Source organism: Aspergillus steynii (assembly GCF_002849105.1).
Source record: "Aspergillus steynii IBT 23096 chromosome Unknown P170scaffold_5, whole genome shotgun sequence".
Classification (NCBI taxonomy): Eukaryota; Fungi; Ascomycota; class Eurotiomycetes; order Eurotiales; family Aspergillaceae; genus Aspergillus; species Aspergillus steynii.
The window spans coordinates 8,779-31,973 of record NW_020194402.1 but is presented as its reverse complement, the minus strand read 5'-3'; the positions used below and the strand labels follow the sequence as shown (position 1 = coordinate 31,973).

General features: G+C 44.0%; 2 protein-coding genes and 1 non-coding gene across 3 annotated transcripts; 1 reads left to right on the top strand and 2 right to left on the bottom strand.

Annotated features, from left to right (window-relative positions):
* The first annotated feature begins 150 nt into the window (after positions 1 to 150).
* P170DRAFT_t137 lies at positions 151 to 262 on the top strand. The gene has a single exon. It is a non-coding gene; the product is annotated as a tRNA-Leu (tRNA).
* A 1,609-nt stretch (positions 263 to 1,871) lies between these two features.
* On the bottom strand, positions 1,872 to 2,346 carry P170DRAFT_193130 (uncharacterized protein). Its single transcript, XM_024842713.1, has one exon. It carries the CDS (start codon positions 2,254 to 2,256, stop codon positions 1,987 to 1,989), a length of 270 nt encoding a protein of 89 aa, XP_024702759.1. The 5' UTR covers positions 2,257 to 2,346; the 3' UTR covers positions 1,872 to 1,986.
* P170DRAFT_465142 (uncharacterized protein) lies at positions 2,065 to 3,663 on the bottom strand. Its single transcript, XM_024852301.1, has 3 exons — positions 3,314 to 3,663; positions 2,885 to 3,226; positions 2,065 to 2,806 (listed from the first exon to the last, which is right to left on the bottom strand). The coding sequence occupies exons 1-3, from the start codon at positions 3,617 to 3,619 to the stop codon at positions 2,438 to 2,440; spliced, it is 1,017 nt and encodes a 338-aa protein (XP_024702758.1). The 5' UTR covers positions 3,620 to 3,663; the 3' UTR covers positions 2,065 to 2,437.
* Between the last annotated feature and the right edge of the window lie 19,532 nt (positions 3,664 to 23,195).

Here is a 23,195-nt window from a genome sequence, read left to right as displayed (position 1 = left end):
ATGAATGGCTGGAATGCCTTGGGTTCGTTGCTATTTACATATACAGAGTTGGTCGAATGGCCTTCACACCGTGCAGACTGGCGAATCTTCGCACAAATTCAAAGCAGCCAAAGTCTTCAAGGCAAAAGTGGCGGATATTCAGGCATCAATGGCAAGATGGCCGAGCGGTCCAAGGCGGTAGGTTAAGGTATACCTTAATTCAGAACTCACTGAGTTTCCTACTCATCTCACGATGGCGTGGGTTCGAATCCCACTCTTGTCATTTTTTTTTTCCTTTTTTGGTTTCGCAGTATTGTTTGTTCGATCGACTTCAAGTCTGGCTTTATCAACCCTCATTTTGAATGCGCGGCGTGGACAAGCCACTGGAGAGTGGTTTTTGGGTTTGCTTTTAATAGACCATCCATTGTTTGTCTTGAGGGAGCATGGCTTTCAGCTCCCCAAGCATTTCTTTGGAGAGAACAAGTGAAGCCTATAGCGTCATAGTAATGGTCGGTTGAGTCTTCGCCCCCTCCTAAATGTATTGCCTCGATTTGGACTACGCAATGCTGCTACCAATTCTTTATGCGTAGCAAATGTGTTATTCGTTTGACTTTAGCAAGACGCGATACTAGATCTACTGGTACAACTCAAGATATCTATTATCTGTATCGTATATTTCGATCCCTGGAGAGTCCTCCTAGAAGTTGGAAAGCCTCGAAATAGTGTCGCCATACCCTGATTATCCAAAATATTGGAGCGGATATTGACAGAATGCGCTAGAACCTGTTCCCAAAGCCACAATTGAACTGCGGACGAGATGCCCAGGGTCAAAACCCTTATTGAGCTGACACATTTCTTATGAAAAGCACGACCCAGAATCTGGCACCTGGCCGATCAATAGGCATCAATTTTCAAAATGCTGATGGAACAAAATTTGATTCTCTGGCTGAATGAATCTGCAGAATGTGGCAAACCAGTTCTTTGCTCGGTTCCACTACAGCACAACTGGTGTAATGTCATTAACAGGAAAAGGGCCAGGGCAAGAATCGCGTTTTACTACTTCTCATTTAAGGATAAGTCAGCAATAGATGGTCATGGAAAATTGCGGACATTGCTAGTACAGCTGCCAGTGCAGTTTGAAGACGGTGGAAAAGAACTTGAGCCAGTCTATACCCAGTTTAAGCGAGACGCCACTCCTGTGGGAATGACCCTGCAGAGGCTTCTTTGTAAATCCAAGGGTCATTGGCAATTTTGTGACGGTGAGCTTCCGTTGAAGAACTCGGAACTCGACAGAGATATCTTTGCTCTTGTATCTCATCAGCTGACTAATGATGCCATGATCCAGAGATGAAAGATTCGTCATAGCGAAATGGAAATAAACCTGTAAAGCGAGCGCAGGGAGTGTAAGTGCTGCTTACAAAACGCTCACTTTCACATTTTCTAATACGAAAGAGATCCAAGGGCATCAAGTGATGCCTAAATATCGAGGACGCATCAGCCCTGAATGCCGACTGCTACGAGACCGACTTCTACCCCATTCTTACCAAATACGATGCCGTGTAGGGCTACCCCGAGTGCTACGCCGGCTGGGCCTTGTATGTGTACGCAGACGAGGACGGCGCGTCCAAGGACAGGTGCGACGTCTCGCCCACATGGAGACCTACCCTGGAAGATATAGATGAGTACAACGACGGGGGCTTGGGCAAGACGATGGCTGATATATCAGTGCTCGAGGATACTTGAACCTATAAGGAGACGAGCGCCTGACGGATACTGAGGCAGGAGATATTGTCGGGAAACTCGTATGCAAGAAGTATCAAGACGTGGTCTGCGAGAAGAAGAAATGAAGTCTGGCAAAGTGTTCGACAACCAGTGTGGGCGATCTACTGATGTGTTAGAGGAGATGAGCTCTCCTCGAGGGAATTGTTTTCCTAGACGGCATCATTAGTTTATATGGTTATCTCCTTTGTTAGATTCACCCTTTGTGTCATGCGCCATGTTCGCGCATCACAAATAAACAATATATGCTTCCGTCTCAGGCAAGAAACCTACACGCCTAGCGAATGCCCAGCTTCTCGCAGATCCAGATCCCAAATTAGAGACTGAGCAGCCTCCGAGGTGTGAAGAAAGACACACACATAAAGGAGCACATTTGCGCTCTAGCGACAGAGAAATAAGATAAGTGAATGAAATGAGGATACTAGCTGCCAAACAGACTTTATCTGTGTCAATCCTGTGTGTTTGACTTAGAACCCTCACCTTCAACTTCGTCTCCATGGTCACAGCCACTGCCGCACTGCAACTCCATCTCCCTCACAATCCGTTCACAATTCATCCAAATACGACGCCGGTTCCTCAGCCCTTTGAACTCTAGGTTCTCAACATCAGGCTCCTGCCCAGGAGAAACATAAAACTCCTTCAGAAAGCGCAAAAGCCTGTCAAACTGGATTCTATCTCTCTATGTTTCATTGCCCTGGGCTGCTTCTATTTGCGCCGAAATGATATCCGCACACCACGGCACGTCAAAGAAGAGACGGGACTTCCAGAAGCCAGACGAGAGGTGCTCTGCGCAACGCCTAAAGTCGGGGCTTGCGAGGAGGAGGCTTAGCACAGATGAACTCGGGAGGAGTTCCAGGATGCTCAGTTGGAGTTCGTACGGGAGTAATGAGAGGAAGTTCATGTTGGGCTCGGGATGCAGGTGAGCTGGCGGATTTGGCTGAGTGGGCTTGACACTGAAGGTGAAGGAATAGCCTGGCTGAGTACTGGCAGATGCACGGTCGAGTAGAGGTTGGCAATTGAAGGGACCCTCGGGGTCCATTACTGCCCACTAAGATGCGGTCGAGTTAGATAATTCTTGTCAACACGCTTCAGCTTGCGTACTGTTTCATCCAATCTAAGAACTTACCATAGACCCCTTCACCGGATGCCACTCCTGATAGTAGGGATTAAACCTTGCGCCTGATGAACCTCGATCACTCCCATGGAATGCGTCCCCGAACCCCCAATCGACAAGGTCATTGTTGCGATCCTCCAGACCGAGCTGCAACAAATTCCATAATCGCCCCAGGTCAAGATCCTGAGTTGACCAGGTAGCCTGTAGATGTTGGTGAACGCGTTCCAACATCTTGAAGCATGTATCGTGTACCAAGTACCCATCGACGTTGCAGCGCATAAAACTGAATTTCTTGCTATCATTGTCATTATCGGGACAGCAGAAAGCGCCATTGTCGATATGCACATGCAATGCCTAAGTAACACTCGAGTCAGAAAGTCAGAGTACGCCCAGCGGTATAGCTGTATGATTCTGTTTACGCCCAAAAAATGGAGTCCTCACCAGCCGAGTCAACAACGGCACCGGCACCTCCGTCTCCGTGCCTCTAACCGAGTCCATAATCTTATTCGTGACGAGCCGTACAGCGTCAAGCCACCTGATTTGCTTCGGAGGAAGTAATCTTACGTCGTATCCAAACTTCCGCTGGCCGGGCATAAAATCCATGTATCTATACGCTCTCTGGTCAAAGTATTCCTCCTCTGGGTCGAGGTATTGGAGAGTGCTGTCTGCGAGCAAACCGCGCCATGTTGGGGGTGCGCCGCATATATGGCAGAAAAATGGGAACTCAGGCCCGTCTTCCAATGTCATTATTGTGGTGCTAAGCTTCGTGGGGGACAATCATGAGAGTGCGTATGGCCGAAGTAAATGTGTGGGGAGAAAAGCGGGAGTGGTCTGACTTTAGGGAACTTATAGCCTGGTTGTTTAGAAGTCCTTAGTCACCGGACGCTAGGCAACTACCTACTGCGTACTGTAAGTAGGTAACTAGACAGGGGATTCATTAGCCATGCATGCCCTATGTCACGGTGCAGACCTGAGGGCACCGCCAAGCCCGCCAGAACCAGACAGAACCACCAAGCTGGAAAAACCTGTCCATGATCCTGATCTCCTGACTGCTTAAAAGCCTAAATATTAAAAATTTTATTATAGCTTTTTAAGCTATATCTTATTTATTATCTTATATATAGTCTAACTATAATAATAATTAAAAACCTTATAAACCTAGCCCGCCTAATCTTATCAGACTACCTACCCTATCCCACAGGCCCTGGGGAAAGATATGTGATTTAGATTTAGGGTGCCGAGCAGGACAGCCTGTGATTGGCTGCTCGATCAGTAATATAATATGGTTTTTTTTTAATTTATTATATGGTTTTTATTTAATTTCTATACTCTGATTCCTTTTAAAATTGGATATGATTTTAACCTAATATTTATTTATAATTATTTAAAAAATAAGGCTGATCTATTATAAATTATATTTATAAAAACCAGTTTTTAGTAAGAGATTATTTTATTAGGGTGCTAATCGGGACAATAACTTATTTATAAATTTATATATATATATCTGTCTTTTTAGACATTCTATTATAAAAACTAACTTATTTTTAATCTTTATTTTATATTAAGCTTATTATTCTTTGTTTACACTAGTTAATCCAGTTATTATAGAATATTAAATTTTTATATAGGTAGAAATATTACTAGTGATTATCTGTAAAATATGTTAGTATAAGATATAGTCTAAGGAAGTTTAGTATTATTTAAAAAATAGAGTCTATTTATTAATAATATATTAGAATACTGTCTAGATTAATAAAGCAGTTATATAATAGTTTAATCTTATTTATAAGCCTATTATAATTAATTAGCTGTAGCAGCTAGAGCAGCCTATTACTGGATTATTAATTTATATTAATAGATTATTATGCTAATAGGGCCCCTAGTACTAGTATATAACCTGAAATATTAAAACTATGCGTGAATACTGGTGTAAGGTATATTAATGGTTCTAGTATCCCGGATGTGGCCGGATTTCCCAGACTGAGCAGGAATAAGCTAATTCCCAGCTTGTATAAGTATATACCTTGGTTTCCTATCCTATAGGCCCTGGGGAAAGATATGTGATTTAGATTTAGGGTGTTAAGTAGGATGGCCTGTGATTGGCTGCTTGATTAGGAATATAATATGGTTTTTTTTTAATTTATTATATAGTTTTTATTTAGTTTTTATACTCTGATTCTTTTCAAAATTAGATATAATTTTAATCTAGTATTTATTTATAACTATTTAAAAAATAAGGCTAATCTATTATGAATTATATTTATAAGAGCTAGTTTTTAATTAAGGATTATTTTATTAGAGTGCTGATCAGGATAATAACTTATTTATAAATTTATATATATATATTTATTCTTTTAGATATCCTGTTACAAAAACTAACTTATTTTTAATTTTTATTTTATATTAAGCTTATTATTTTTTATTTATATTAGTTAACCCAGTTATTATAGAATATTAAATTTTTATATAAATAAAAATATTATTAATAATTATCTGCAAAATATACTAGCATAAGATATAGTCTAAGGAAGTTTAATATTATTTAAAAAATAAAGTTTATTTATTAATAATATATTAAGATATTATCTAAATTAGTAAAGCAGTTATATAATAGTCTAATCTTATTTATAAGCTTACTATAATTAATTAGCTGCAGTAATTAGAGTAACTTATTACTAGATTATTAATTTATATTAATAAACTGTTATGTTAATAGGGCCTCTAGTGCTAGTATATAATCTGAAATATTAAAACTATACATAAATACTAGTATAAGGTATATTAATGGTCTTAGTATCCCGGATATAGCCGGATTTCCCGGACTAAGTAGAAATAAGCTAATTCCTAGCTTATATAAATATATATTTTAGTTTTTTATTAATGTATTTTTCCTATCTAATACAGCTCTTAGAATATTTTTATTATTTATAATAAGGATTTTTCCCCTAGTAATCTTAATATGATTAAGCAGGTGTTACAGAAAGTTAAGACTATATAAACTAAGGTTTAGATTACTTAGAAGGTATAGGAGATTATTTAAATATATAATATTATTAATATAAATCTGTGGCTCCGGATAACTAGGTAGATTATATATTTAGAAAATATTATCTTATATAATTTAATATATAGTATTATTATATCTAAGACTGAGGAAAATATTATAGCACCTAATAATCTGGTTAAATAAGGGATATACTAATTATAGATAATAATAGAATAATTTATATATAAGTACTAATAAACAGTTTAGTATAATAGTTTTTTAATTTAATTTATTATAATTTAGTTTAATATTAAAGCCATGCCCCTGTACTAGCTGCTACAGGTATATATAAATATTAATAATATTATTAAATATATCTAGCTATAGTAGCGGATCTTTATATTTATTATTTATATATAGGCCTTCTACAAGTAAATTAGTCTTTTATATAAAATAATTTTCTAGTAGTATAAGTGATAGCAGCAGTTATAAATATTAGTTATATAATCTGAGCCCAAGTCTAAGCCTAACCCACAGGCCCTGGGGAAAGATATGTGATTTGTATTTAGGGTGCCGAGCAAGGCGGCCTGTGATTGGCTGCTCGATTAGTAATATAATATAGTTTTTTTTTAATTTGTCACATGGTTTTTATTTAGTTTTTATACTCTGATTTTTTCTAAAATCAGATATAATATTGATTAAGTACTTATTTATAATTATTTAAAAATTAAGGCTGGTCCATTGTGAATCACGTTTGTAAGAGCCGGTTTTCGGTAGGAGGTTATTTTATTAGGATACTGATCGGGACAATAATCTACCTGTAAATCTATATATATATGTCTGTCCCCCCAGATACCCCATTGCAAGAACTGACTTATTTTCAATCTTTATTTTATATTAAGCTTATTATTCTTCGTCTACGCCAGTTAACCCAGCTATTATAGAACATCAAATTTTTACACAGGTAAAAATATTACTAGTGATCATCTGTAAAATATGCCAGTATGAGGTATGGCCTAAGGAAGTTCAGCATTATTTAAAAAATGGAGCTTATCTATTAGTAACACACCAGGATACCGTCCAGATCAGCAAAGCAGTCGCGTAGTAGTCTAACCTTGTCCATGAGCCCACTATAATTAATTAGCTGTAGCAGCTAGAGCAGCCCATTACTGGATTACTAATCTATACTAATAAACTGTTATACCAACAGGGCCCCCAGTGCCAGTACGTGACCCGAAATATTAAAACCATGCGCGAACACTGGCGCAAGATATATCAATAGTCCTAGTATCCCGGACATGGCCGGATTTCCCGGACCAAGCAGGAATAAGCCGATTCCCAGCTCGCACAAGCATACACCTTGGTTTCGTACCAGCGCATATTTCCTACCCGGCACGGCTCCCAGAACATTCCTAACCCACAGGCCCTGGGGAAAAATATGTGATTTATATTTAGGGTGCCGAGCAAGGCGGCCTGTGATTGGCTGCTCGATTAGTAATATGATATGGTTTTCCTTTAATTTGTCACATGGTTTTTATTTAGTTTCTATACTCTGATTTCTTCTAAAATCAGATATGATATTGATCAAGTACTTATTTATAATTATTTAAAAATTAAGGCTAGTCTATTGTGAATCATGTTTGTAGGAGCCGGTTTTCAGTAGAAGATTATTTTGTTAGGGTACCGATCGGGATAATAACCTACCTGTAAATCTATATATATATATCTGTCCCCCCAGACACCCTGTTGCAAGAACTGACTTATTTTTAATCCTTATTTTATATTAAGCTTATTATTCTTTGTCTACGCCAGTTGACCCAGCTATCATGGAACATTAAATTTTTATATAGGTAGAAATATTACTAGTGATCATCTGTAAAATATGCCGGCATGGGGTATGGTCTAAGGAAGTTTAGCGTTATTTAAAAAATGGAGTTTATCTATTAGTAATATACTAGGATATTATCTAAATCAGCAAAGCAGTCGCGCAGTAGTTTAACCTTGTTTATAAGCCTACTATAATTGATTGGTTGCAGTAGCTAGAGCAGCTTATTACTAGATTACTAATCTATACTAATAGACTGTTATGCTAACAGGGCTCCTAGTACTAGTACATGACCTGAAATATTAAAATTATGCGCGAATACTGGCGCAAGGTATATTAATAGTCCTAATATCCCAGATATAGCCGGATTTTCCGGACCGAGTAGGAATAAGCTGATTTTTAGCTCGCACAAGCATATACTTTAGTTTCGTACTAGCGCATATTTCTTACCCGGCATAGCTCTTAGAATATTTTTATTATCTGTGATGAGGATCTCCCTCCTAGTAATCCTGATGTGATTGAGCAGGTGCTGTAAGAAGTCAAGATTATATAGACTGAGATCTAGGCTGCCTGTAAGGTGCAGGAGACTATTTAGGCATGTGAGATTATTAACGCGAACCTGTGGTTCTGGATAACCGGGTGGACTATATATCTGGAAGGTATTGCCCCCTATAATTTAACACATAGTATTATTATGCCTGAGATTGAGGAGAATATTACGGCGCCTAATGATCTGGTTAAGCGGGGGGTATATTAATTATGGATAATAATAGAATAGCTCGTGCGCAAGTACCAGCAGATAGTCTAATATAATAGCTTTTTAATTTAATTTGCCGCGGTTCAGTCTAATGCCGGAGCTGTGCCCCTGTATTAGCTGCTGCAGGTATATATAGATGCTAATAATATTACTAAATATGTTTAGCTGTGGCAGCAGATTCTTGTGTTTATTACCCGCACACAGGCCTCCTATAAGTGGACTAGTCCCCTATATAGGATAACTTTCTAGCAGCGCAAGTGATAGCAGCAGCTGTGGGTATTAGCTATACAGCCTGAGCCTAAGTCCGAGCCTGAGTCACAGGATAAAGGCGTTAAGACTAATCTAATAATTAAGTAGATAATAAGCCTGTTAGAGCAGCGGTATCTAGAGTTCTGTATTAAGCTACTGAACCAGAAGCAGCGGGGATATAAGTATAAAAGTGTGCTTATGTGTGTTATGGCGGTGCAGGGCTGGAGCTATGACTGGTGGCGGGATGCCAAGAGCTACCCCTTAATTTTGTCGCGGGTGATTAAGATAGCGCGGTTTATAATAATACAGAAGGCGCTATGGCTAGATCTAGATCCTAAGATAATTATTTAGATCTGGCTGCGGCGGGCTAGCTACACGCAGTGGGTACTGGCTAGCGCGGATGATATGCTTGAGGATTTAGTGCCGGACAAAAGATATAACAGTACAAATAAGGAGATTATCTATAGGCTGAGTATTAGAGTATTACTATTTTTTTTATTACCCCTTATGTTATTTATGCGGGCCAGTAGCCAGGAGCCCCAGTTATTAATAGCTTCCTAGATCTGCTGTATAGGCAAGTTATTTTAGGAGTAGGTCAAGTAGATAATACAGATATTTATAGTACAGGGCACGGCCGGGCTGATATAGATGCTACTGGATTAGTAGATATATAGACTGAAGATTTATTATAATATTATAATGGCCGGGCATATTATCTGGCACGGGAGCGAGGAGATCGGATACTAATATTTATAGTTTACTATTAGTAATTTCTGTGGATTCACACACGGGCTAATCAGGGCCACACGGCAGATCCTGTGTAATATATTAGGGGTCTGGCAGGCGCAGGAGATCCCGGTTATTCTATAGTATGCTATTTATAATAATCTTATACAGCAGATAATGGGATAGAGCTTCCTAAAAAACAGGTGCACGCGGTGGCCGGTTAATAGATAGCGGTGGATCTGTGATCAGGTGCGGGCCGAGCCGGCGCTACAAACACGCTTGACTATATAACAGCATTAATACTAACTATATCCCCCGGCTATGGCATAGTACTTCTAGCAGATAGCTCGCTTTAAAGAAAAGCTGGCCATACTAGTGCAGGTAAGTGGCGGGCAGCCGGCGCGGGCGCCTAAACTACTAAATATCTAATATATTAATATAATAATTAACTGACAGCGTAATATATATATTAAAGACGGGCTGGTGGCGGTAGTCAGCGTATATTATAAGGGGTTTTACGCCAGCAATAATATTAAGCTAATCTACTGATATCTGCCGCAGGAGGTCGGGGAGCTGCTGGTATAGTATTTATAGCTTATCCTGTTATTCGTGTAGTAGCTAGAGGTGTGGCAGATATGGTAGAAGTTACTGTCTAATCTGTCCGCGTGTTTTTCCTACCAGGAGGATATATTTGTCTAAGGCCCTGATCCCGGGACCCGGCGCCAGTAGTCCTTAAAGCGGCTGCGGGAGGTGTTTAAGTACAAGATATAAATATAATTACGCGCGCCGGTCTATTTTCAGGTGTACCGCGAGATTACTATTAGGATTAGCTGACAGTTCCTGCGGCTGTCCAGTATATTCGCATATAACATGCAGGAGGCGCAGGAGGGAATAACAGCAGTATTTAACCCTAACGCGGAGGATGGAATAAACCCGGAACAGTAGATAGACTATATTGCGGATCTGCAGGCAGCATACTTATCTTACCTGGCTAGTACTATATACGCGTGTGAGATCCTGAAGCAGACAGGCATAATAGTATACTGGCGGCAGCTGTTCTGGCTCTCTAGCATAGACTGGCACTGGTTTTTAGTATTTATATTAGTGGCGTATCTATTGTCCGTGCCGGCCGGTACTGAGCCCCCGCGAAAGCGGTTCTTATAAGAGACAGAGGCGGAGAAAAACCAGCTTGCCCGGCAGCACAGGCTGTATATAGCTGACCCGGGTCAGGTACTACGTGTGATAAGTGGACAGGCGCATGCCATGCTGCAGGGGGTCTAGGGTCCGGCTATCTGGGTGATTTAGGACGGGCTGAGCCTGGTGGTCGCGGTAATATCTACCGGCAGGGGGAAGAGCATGCTATTTATACTGTTGGTGTTTATTATGCCTGGGGGGATAATAATTATGGTGGTCTTACTGGTAGTATTTCGCGGGAATATAATATGGCAGTATTAAATACTCGGGATCTTGTGTATAACATAGGAAAGCCGGCGGCCCCCGGACGAGGCCATAATTGTGCTAGTTACGCCCGAGTTGGCTGTCACGGAGGACTTCCAGACCTTTATTAACTAGCTGTAGTAGATGCGGCGGCTGGACCGGATTATAATTAATAAATGTTATATAATACTGAATGAGCAGTAGGATTTTCAGCTGGAGCTGTAGTAATTAGGGTAGTTAGACTATGCCCGCACGTAGATAATACTACTAACAGCCATGCTGCTGCCCTGGCTGGAGCCCGCGCTGTGGTAGTATATAGAATACACACGCGGATTAGTGTACTTGTTCCGGGACCGTACCAGCTGGTCTAATATCGCGTACCGGGTGTGGCAGCCTATGATCCCCGCGCGAATAGGTTCCGGCTGGGTGACTAGCGTGATAGTACTAGTGTTTCTCGCGGCGCGGATCTGGCAGGCCCGGGACGGGAAGATAATTATATATAGGTTTATAATTAGCCAGGTAGTTGCCGTAGCCCGGGCACTAGTATATAAGATATTTTATAATATATAAGTTAATAAGGGCTCTATTCTGGAATAGTTTATTACTGGCCAGACGCGGGTAATTACGGCTATTAGTGCGCTCGGGATAGGAGTAGATATTCCTGATATCCGGAGTATTATCTATCTCGGTATGCCCTGATCCTTGCTGGACTACAGGCAGGAAAGCAGACGCGCTGGCCGGGATAGATAACCTAGTAAGGCGATTATTATTTATCCTACTGAGAGAGCTTATTTTATAGCTAATATCTTAAATAATATTCCTGCCGCTGATTCTGCTGATAATTCCGCCGAGCTTATTACCCAGTATATAGGAATTACGCCCGGGATTGGATGCTGATGATATATTTTAGATTAGTATTTAGATAAGATAGTTAACGGATACTGCCGGCAGCATTATTAGGATTCTGATATATATGAAATCCGGTATGATAGATATAATCCTAATTAGGAGGCATTAGAGTCCATTATTAATACCCCCCCAGCCCTAGTATCTATATTAATTAATTCCCCCGTTCCCGAGATCGCCCGCGAACCCGTCTTGAGCCTGAGTACATCCTATAGTCCCGCGTATAGTACCACATCCGGTATAATATTAATCACCTAGATCGGACATTTGTTATTTATTTGATTTTCTGGTTCCCCGGCCTGTGCCATCGACGGCAGTCCGTGCCCCTATTCTAAGCACTAACGCGTTACAAGTATTGAGCGCGGATCCGGCCCCCAGGAGCTAGCCCCTATTAATGTTACTGAGTAGCAGCGGCAGCGGGTGCAGATGTAGTAATAGGCCGCCCCCTATCTGGAATAGTAGGCCGCTGAATCCCGGTTGTGGCTGGCTGAGGAACAGATTAAGCGGGAGGTGCCCCTATAATAAAAGTAATATTATATATATATGATCCAGGGCCAGGAGCCCAGCAAGCATGAGCTGTATTTTTGCCGGAATCCCCGCAGCACGCAAGCCCAGGCGTGGATGCAGCAGGTCCGCGCGATTCGGATCCAGTACGCCCTATACTGCGCATGTTTCTGATGCGGGATGCCGCAGTCTAACCCACAGGCCCTGGGGAAAGATATATAATTTGTATTTAGGGTGCCGAGCAAGGCGGCCTGTGATTGGCTACTCGATCGGCAATACAACATGGTTTTCCTTTAATTTGTCATATGGTTTTCATTTAGTTTCTATACTCCGATTTCTTCCAAAATCAGATATGATATTGATTAAGTACTTATTTATAACTATTTAAAAATTGAGGCTGGTCCATCATGAATCATGTTTGTAGGAGCCGGTTTTCGGTAGAAGATTATTTTGTTGGGGTGCCGATCGGGATAATAACCTACCTGTAAATTTATATATATATATCCGTCCCCCCAGACACCCCGTTGCAAGAACTGACTTATTTTTAATCCTTATTTTATATTAAGCTTATTATTCTTTGTCTACGCCAGTTGACCCAGCTATCATGGAACATCAAATTTTTACACAGGTAGAAACATTACTAGTGATCATCTGTAAAATATGCCGGCATGGGATATAGCCCAAGGAAGTTCAGCGTTATTTAAAAAATGGAGTTTAACCTACAGGCCCTGGGGAAAGATATATGATTTATATTTAGAGTGCTAAGTAAGGCGGCCTGTGATTAGCTGCTCGATCAGTAATACGACATAGTTTTCCTTTAATTTGTCATATAGTTTTTATTTAGTTTCTATACTCCGATTCCTTCCAAAATCAGATATGATATTGATTAAGTACTTATTTATAACTATTCAAAAATTGAGGCTGGTCTATCATAAATCATGTTTATAGGAGCCGGTTTTCGGTAGAAAATTATTTTGTTGGGATACCGATCGGGACAATAACCTACCCGTAAATCTATATATATATGTCCGTCCCCCCAGACACCCCGTTATAAGAACCGACTTATTTTCAATCCTTATTTTATATTAAGCTTATTATTCTTCGTCTACACCAGTTGACCCAGCTATCATGGAATATTAAATTTTTACACAAGTAGAAATATTACTAGTGATTATCTGCAAAATATGCCGGTATAAAATATGGCCCAAGGAAGTTCAGTGTCATTTAAAAAATGGAGTCTATTTATTAGTAATATACCAGGATACCGTCTAGATCAGCAAAGCAGTTATGTAGTAGTCTAACCTTATCTATGAGCCTATTATAATTGATTGGCCGCAGTAGCTAGAGCAGCCCATTGCTAGATTACTAATCTATACTAATGGATTATTATGCCAACAGGGCCCCTAGTGCTAGTACGTGATCTGAAATATTAAAATCATGTGCGAATACTGGCGTAAGGCATATTAATAGTCCTAGTATCCCGGACATGGCCGGATTTCCCGGACCGAGCAGGAATAAGCCGATTCCTAGTTTGCATAAGCATACACCTTGGTTTCATACCAGCGCATATTTCCTACCCGGCACGGCTCCTAGAATATTCTTATTATCTGTGATAAGGATCTCCCCCCTAGTAATCCTAATATGATCGAGCAGGCGCTGTAAGAAGTTAAGATTATATAAACTGAGATCTAGGCTGCCTGTAAGGCGTAGAAAACCATCCAGGCGTGTGAGATTGTTAACATGAACCTGTAGCTCTGGATAACCGGGTAGACTATATATCTGGAAGGTATTGCCCCCTATAATTTAACATATAATATCGCCATACCTGAGACCGAGAAGAATATTACGGCGCCTGACGATCCGGTTAAGCGGGGGGTGCACTAATTATAAATAATAATAGAACAGCTCGTGTGCAAGTGCTAGCAGATGGTCTAGTACAGTGGCTCCTTGATTTAATTTGCTGCGGTTCAGTCTAACACCAGAGCCGCGCTCCTGTACTAGCCGCTGCAGGTATATATGGATGCCGACAGTATTACTAAACATGTCTAGCTGTGGCAGTAGATCCTCGCGTTTATTGCCCGCACGCAGGCCCCCCACGAGTGGACTAGTCCCCCATATGGGATGACTCCCCAGCAGCGCAAGTGATGGCGGCAGCTGTGGGCATTGGCCACGCAGCCCGAGCCTAAGTCCGAGCCTAAGTCACAGGACGAAGGTGTTAAGACCGATCTGATGGTTAAGTGGATAATGAGCCCGCTGGAGTAGCAGTATCTAGAGTTCTGTATTAAGCTACTGAACCAGAAGCAGCGGGGATATGAGTATAAAAGTATGCTCGTGTGTGCTATGGCGGTGCAGGGCTAGAGCCATGACTGATGGCGGGATGCCGAGAGCTACCCCCTGATTTTATCGCGGGTGATTAAAATAGCGCAGTTTATAATAGTATAGAAGGCGCTGTGGCTAAATCCGGATCTTAAAATAATTATCCAGATCTGGCTGCGGCGGGCCAGCTGCACACAGTAGACACTAGCCAGCGCGGATAACACGCTCGAGGATCTAATACCGGACGAGAGATACAATAATACAGACGAGAAGACCGTTCACAGACCAAGTATTAGAGTATTACCGCCCCCTTTATCACCCCCCATATTATTTATATGGGCTAGTAGCCAGGAGCCCCAGCTGTTAATAGCTTCCTAGATCCGCCATACAGGCAAGTTATTCCAGGAGCAGGTCAAGTGAATAATATAGATATTTATAATACGGGGCACAGCCGGGCTGATACAGATACTATTAAACTAGCAGACGTACGGACTGAAAATTTATTATAATATTATAATAGCCGGGCATATCACCTGGCACGGGAGTAAGAAGATCGGATACTAGCATCTGCGGTTTATTATCAGTGATTTCCGCGGATTCACACACGGGCTAGTCGGGGCCACACAGCAGATCTTGTGCGATATATTAGAAGTCCGGCAGGCGCAGGAGATCCCGGCCATCTTATAGTATATTATTTATAACGATCTCACGCAGCAGACAGTGGGATAGAGCTTCCTGAAGGACAGGCACACGCGGTGGCTGGTTAACAGGCAGCGGTAGATCTGTGATCGGGTACAGGCCGAGCCAGCACTGCAGGCGCACTTAATTATATAATAGTATTAATACTAATTATACCCCCCGGCTGTAGTATAGTACTTCCAGCAGATAGCTTGCTTTAAAGAAAAGCTGGCTGTACTAGTGCAGGTGAGCGGCGGGCAGCTGGTGCGGGCGCCTGAGCTGCTGAGTATCTAGCATATTAATATAATAACTAACCGACAGCATAATATATATATTAAAGATGGGCTGGTGGCAGTAATCAGTATATACTATAAAAGGTTTTACGCCAGCAACAATATTAAGCTGATCCACTGATATCTGCCGCAGGAGGTCAGGGAGCTACTGGTATAGTATTTATAGCTTGTTTTATTATTTATATAGTAGCTGGAGGCGTGGCAGACATAACAGAAGTTACTGTTTAATCCGCCCGTGTGTTTTTTCCACCGGGAGGATACATTCATCTAGGGCCCTAATCCTAGGACCCGGCGCCGGTAGTCCTCAGAGCGGCTACAGGAGGTGTTCAAGCGCGAGACACAAATACAATTACACGCGCCGGTCTATCTTTAGGCGTACTACAAGATTACTATCAGGATTAGCCAATAGTTCCTGCGGCCGTCCAACGCATTTATATATAACACACAGGAGGCGTAGAAGGGAATAATAACAGTACTTGATTCTGACGCGGAGAATAGAATAAACCCGGAGTAGTAGATAGGCTATATCGCGGATTTGTAGGCGGCGTACTTATTTTATCTAGCTAATACTATATACACGCGCGAGATTCTGGAGCAGGCAGGTATAATAGTATACCGGCAGCAGCTGTTCCGGCTCTCTAGCACGGACTAGTATTAGTTTTTAGTATTTATGTTAATAACGCATCTGTTATCCGTGCTGGCCGGCACTAAGCCCCCGCGAAAGCGGTCTCTATAGAAGACGGAGGCGGAAGAGAACCAGCTTGCCTAATAATATAAGCTGTATGTGGCCGACCCGGGTCAGGTGCTATGCGCGATAAGCAAACAGGCGCACGCCATATTACAGGGGGTCTAGAGTCCGGCTATCTGAGTAATCTAGGATAGGCTGAGCCCGGTAGTCGCGGTAATACCCACTAGCAGGAGGAAGAGTATATTATTTATACTGCCGGCATTTATCGCGCCTGGGGGGATAATAATTATAATAGTCTTACTGGTGGTATTTCGCGGGGATATAATATAGCAGTGCTAGGCGCTCGGGATCTTATGCATAACATAGGAGAGCCGGCAGCCCCCGGATGAGGCCATAATCATGCTAGTTATACCCGAGTCAGCTGTCACGGAAGACTTCTAAACCTTTATTAACTAGCTACGGCAGATACGGTGGCTGGACCAGATTGTGATTAATAAGTGTTATATAGTACTAAATAAGCAGCGGGACTTTCGGCCGGAGTTGCGGTAACTAGGGCGGTTAGACCACGCCCGTATATAAATAGTATTACTAACGGCCACGCTGCCGCCCTGGCTAGAGCCCGTGCTGTGGTAGTATATGGGATACACGCGCGGGTTAGTGTACTTGTTCCGGGACCGCACTAGCCGGTCTAATATCGCGTACTGGATATAGCAGCCCGCGATTCCCGCGCGAACGGGTTCCAGCTAGATGACCAATATAATAGTGCTAGTGTTCCTCGCGGCGCGGATCTAGCAGGCCCGGGACGGGAAGATAATTATATACGGGTCTATAATCAGCCAGATAGTTGCCGTGGCCCGGGTACTAGTATATAAGGTGTTTTATAACATACAGGTTGATAAGGGCTCTATCTTGGAATAGTTTATTACCGGCTAAACACAGGTAATTATAGCCACTAGTGCGCTCAGGATAGGAGTGGATATTCCTGATATCCGGAGTATTATTTATCTTAATATACCTTAATTTTTGCTAGACTACAGGCAGGAGAGCAGATATACCAGCCGGGACAGATAATCTAGCGAGATAATTATTATTTATCCTACTGAGGGAGCTTATTTTGTAGCTGATATTTTAAATAATATTTTTGCTGCTGATTCTGCTGACAACTCTGCCGAGCTTATTATCTAATATATGGGAATTACGCCCAAGATCAGATACTGATGATATGTTTTAAATCAGTACTTAAATAAGACAGTTAACAGATATTACTGGCAGCATTGTCAGGATTCCGATGTGCACGAAATCCGGTATAATAGATATAATCCTAATTAGGAGGCGTTAAAGTCTATTATTAGTATCCCCCCAGCCCTAGTATCTATATTGATTAATTCTCCCGTTCCCGAGATCGCCCGCGAACCCGTCCCGAGCCCGAGTGCATCCCACAGTCCCGCGCATAATACCACATCCGGTATAATATTAATTACCTAGATCAGATATTTATTGTTTATCTGATCCCCCGGTTCCCCGGCCTGTGCCATCGACGGCAGTCCGTGCCCCCATTCTAAGTGCTAACGCGTTGCGAGTATTAAGCGCGGATCCGGCCCCCGGGAGCTGGCCCCTATTAATATTACTGAGTGATAATAGTAACGGGTACAAACATAGTAACAGGCCGTCCCCTATCTAGAACAGCAGGCCACTAAGTCCCGGTTGTGGCTGGCCGAGGAACAGATCGAGCGGGAGATACTCCCGTGGCAGAGGTGATATTACATGTGTATAATCTAAGGCCAGGAGCCCAGCGAGCACAAGCTATATTTTTACCGGAATTCCCACAGCGCGCGAGCCCAGGCGTGGATACAGCAGGTCCGCGCGATTCGGATCTAGTATGTCTTGTACTGCGTATGTTTCTGATACAAGATGCTGCAGTCTAACCCACAGGCCCTGGGGAAAGATATGTGATTTGCATTTAGGGTGCCGAGCAAGGCGGCCTGTGATTGGCTGCTCGATCGGCAATATAACATGGTTTTCCTTTAATTTGTCACATGGTTTTTATTTAGTTTCCATACTCTGATTCCTTCCAAAATCAGATATGATATTGATCAAGTACTTATTTATAACTATTCAAAAATTGAGGCTGGTCCATCGTGAATCACGTTTGTAAGAGCCGGTTTTCGGTAAGAGGTTATTTTGTTGGGGTGCCGATCGGGATAACAACCTACCCGTAAATCTATATATATATGTCCGTCCCCCCAGACACCCCGTTGCAAGAACCGACTTATTTTCAATCCTTATTTTATATTAAGCTTATTATTCTTCGTCTACGCCAGTTAACCCAGCTATCATAGAATATCAAATTTTTACACAGATAGAAACATTACCAGTGATCATCTGCAAAATATGCCGGCATAAAGTATGGCCCAAGGAAGTTCAGTGTTATTTAAAAAATAGAGCCCATCTATCAGTAATACACCAGGATACCGTCCAGATCAGCAAAACAGTCACACAGTGGTCCAACCTTGTCTATGAGCCTACTGTAATTAATTAGCCGCAGCAGCTAGAGCAGCCCATTACTAGATTACTAATCTATATTAATAGACTGTTATGCCAACAGGGCCCCCAGTGCCAGTACATGACCCGAAATATTAAAACCATGCGCGAACACTGGCGTAAGGCACATCAATGGTCCCAGTATCCCGGATATGGCCGGATTTCCCAGACCAAGCAGGAACAAGCTGATTCCCAGCTCGCACAAGCATACATCTTAGTTTCGTACCAGCGCATATTTCCTACCTGGCACGGCTTCTAGAACATTCTTATTATCCGCGACAAGGATCTCCCCCCCAGTAATCCCGACGCGATCGAGCAGGCGCTGCAAGAAGTCGAGACCGCGTGGACTAAGATCCAGGCTGCCTGTAAGGCGCAGGAGACCATCCAGGCGTGCGAGATTATTAATATAAACCTGTGGCTCCGGATGACCGGGTAGACCACATATCTGGAAGGTATCGCCTCTTACAATTTAACACGCAGTATCACCACGCCCGAGACCGAGGAGAACATTACGGCGCCTGATAATCCGGTTGAGCGGGGGGTGCATTAATTATAAACGACAATGGAACGGCTCGTGCGCAAGTGCCAGCAAACAGTCCAGTATAATAACTCCTTAATTTAATTTACCGCGGTTCAGTCCAACGCCGGAACCGCGCCCCCGTACCAGCCGCTGCAGGCATACATGGATACCGACAGCATTACCAAACATGTCCAGCCGTGGCAGCGGATCCTCGCGTTCATTACCCGCACGCAGGCCCCCCACGAGTGGACCAGTCCCCTATATAAGATGACTCCCCGGCAGCACAAGCGATAGTAACAGCTGTGGGCATTAGCCACGCAGCCCAAGCCCAAGTCCGAGCCCGAGTCATAGGACGAAGGCGTTAAGACCAATCTAATAGTCGAGTGGATAATAAGCCCGCTGGAGCAGCGGTATCTAAAGTTCTATATTAAGCTACTAAACCAGAAGCAGCGGGGATATGAGTACGAGAGTGTGCTCATGTGTGCCATAACAGTACAGGGCTGGAGCCACGACCGGTGGCGGGATACCGAGAGCTACCCCCCGATCTTATCGCGGGTGATCAAGATAGCGCGGTTTATAATAATGCAGAAGGCGCTGTGGCTAGATCCGGATCCCAAGACAATCATCCAGACCTGGCTGCGGCGGGCCAGCTACACATAGTAAACACTAGCCAGCGCGGATGACACGCTTAAGGATCTAGCGCCGGACGAGGGATACGACAGTACGGACGAGAAGACTGTCCACAGGCCGAGTATTAGAATATTACCACCCCTCTTATCACCCCCTATATCGTCCATGCGGGCCAGTAGCCAGGAGCCCCAGCTATTAATAGCTTCCCGGATCCACTATACAGGCAAGTTATTCCAGGAGCAAGTCAAGTAGATAATACCGATATTTATAGTACGGGGCACGGCCGGGCCGATGCAGATGCTACTAGACTGGCGGACATACAGACTAAAGATCTATTATAATACCACGGTGGTCGGGTATATTACCTGGCACGGGAGCAAGGAGATTAGATACTAGCATCTGCGGTTTACTATCAGCGATTTCCGCGGATTCACACACAGGCTAGTCGGGGCCACACAGCAGATCCTGTGTGATATATTAAGGGTCCGGCAGGCACAGGAGATCCCGGCCATCCCATAGCACGCCATCTATAATAATCCCACGCAGCAGACGGTAAGATAGAGCTTCCTGAAAGACGGGCACACACGGTGGCCGGTCAACAGGCAGCAATAAATCCGTAATCAGGTGCGGGCTAAGCCGGCGCTACAGGCGCGCTTAACCGTGCAACAACATTAACACTAACTACACCCCCCGGCCGTAGCATAGTACTTCCAGCAGATAACTCGCTTTAAAGAAAAGCTAGCCGTACTAATATAGGTAAGCGGCGGGCAGCCGGCGCGGGCGCCCGAGCTGCTGAGTATCCAGCACATCAACACAATAACTAACCGACAGCGTAATATATATATCAAAGACAGGCTAGTGGCGGTGGTCAGCGCATATTATAAGGGGTTTTACGCCAGCAACAATATCAAGCTGATCCACTGATATCTGCCGCAGGAGGTCAGAGAGCTACTAGTATAATATTTATAGCTTATCCTGCCATTTATGTAGCAGCTGGAGATATAGTAGATATGGCAAGAGTCACCATCCAATCCACCCGCGCGTCTTTCCCACCGGGAGGATGCATTCGTCTGGGGCCCTGATCCCGGGACCTGGCGCCGGTAATCCTCAGAACAGCTGCGGGAGGTATTCAAGCGCGAGACACAGATACAGTTACACGCGCCAGTCCATCTCCAGGCATACCGCGAGATCACCATCAGGATCAGCTGACAGTTCCTACGGCCGTCCAGCGCATTCACATATAACACACAGGAGGCACAGGAGGGGATAACAGCAGCACTTAATCCTAATACAGAGGATAGAATAGACCCAGAGCAGTAGATAAGCCACATCGCGGATCTACAGGCGGCGCACTCGTCCTACCTGGCTGGTACCATATACACACGCGAGATCCTAGAGCAGGCAGGCATAATAATATACCAGCAGCAGCTGTTCCAGCTCTCCAGTATAGACTAATACCAGTTCTTAGCATTTACGTCAGCGGCGCACCTGTCGTCCGCGCCGGCCGGCACCGAGCCCCCGCGAAAGCAGTCCCCATAGGAGGCGGAGGCAGAGGAGAACCAGCTCGCCCGGCAGCACGGGCTGCACGTGGCCGACCCGGGTCAGGCGCTACGCGCAATAAACAGACAGGCGCACGCCACGCTACAAGGGGTCCAGGGTCCGGTCATCTGGGCGATCTAGAACAGGCTGAGCCCGGTAGTCGCGGTAATGCCCACCAGCAGAGGGAAGAGCATACTATTCATACTGCCGGCATTTATCACGCCTGGGGGAACAATAATTATGGTAGTCCCACTAATAGCACTTCGCGGGGATATGATACGGTAGTATCAGGCGCTCGGGATCTCGTGCGTGACATGGGAAAGCCAGCAGCCCCCGGATAAGGCCACAATCATGCTAGTCATGCCCGAGTCGGCTGTTACAAAAAACTTCCAGACTTTTATTAACCGGCTGCGGCAGACACAGCGGCTGGACCGGATTATAATTAACAAGTGCCACACGGTGCTAAACAAGCAGCGGGACTTTCAGCCGGAGCTGTGGTAACTGGGATAGTTGGACCATACCCGCACACAGATAATACTACTAACAGCCACGCTGCCGCCCCGGCTGGAGCCCGCGTTGTGATAACGCATAAGATACGCGCGCGGGTTAGTACACTTGTTCTGGGACCGCACCAGCCGGCCCAATGTCGCGTACCGGGTGTAACAGCCCGCAATCCCCGCGCGAACAGATTCCGGCTGGGTAACCAGCGCGACAGTGCTGGCATTCCTCGCGGCGCGGATCCGGCAGGCCCGGGACAGGAAGATAATCGTGTACGGGTCTACAATCAGCCAGATGGTTACCGTGGCCCGGGCACTAATATACAAGACGTTTTACAGCACGCAGGTTAATAAGGACTCCATCCTAGAACAGTTTACCACCGGCCAGACGCGGGTGATTACGGCCACCAGTACACTCAGGATAGGAGTGGATATTCCCAACATCCGGAGTATCATCTATCTCAGTATGCCCCGATCCTTGCTAGACTACAGACAGAAGAGCGGACGCGCTGGCCGGGACAAACAATCCAGCAAGGCGATTATCATCTATCCCACCGAGGGAGCTTACTTTATAGCTAATATCTCAAATAATATTCCTGCTGCCGACTCCACCAACAACTCCACCGAGCTTGTTACCCAGTATATAGGAATTACGCCCGGGATCAAATACTAATAATATATTTTAGATCAGTACTTGGATAAGATAGTTAACAGATACTACCGGCAGCATTATCAGAATTCCGATATATATAAAATCCGGTGTGATAGATATAATCCCGATTAGGAAGTGTTAGAGTCTATTATTAGCACCCCCCCAGCCCTAGTATCCATATTAATTAATTCCCCCGTTCCCGAGATCGCCCGCGAACCCGTCCCGAGCCCAAGTGCATCCCACAGTCCCGCGCATAGTACCACATCCGGTATGACATTAATCACCCAGATCGGACATTCGTCGTCCATCTGATCCCCCGGTTCCCCGGCCCGTGCCATTAACAGCAGTCCGCGCCCCCGTTCCAAGCGCTAACGCGTTACGAGTATTAAGCGCGGATCCGGCCCCCGGGAGCTGGCCCCCATCAATATCACCGAGCAGCAGCGGCAGCAGGTGCAGACGCAGCAACAGGCCGCCCCCCATTTAGAATAGCAGGCCGCTGAGTCCCGGTCGTGGCTGGCCGAGAAACAGATCGAGCGGGAGGTGCCCCCGTGGCAGAAGCAATATTACATATATACAATC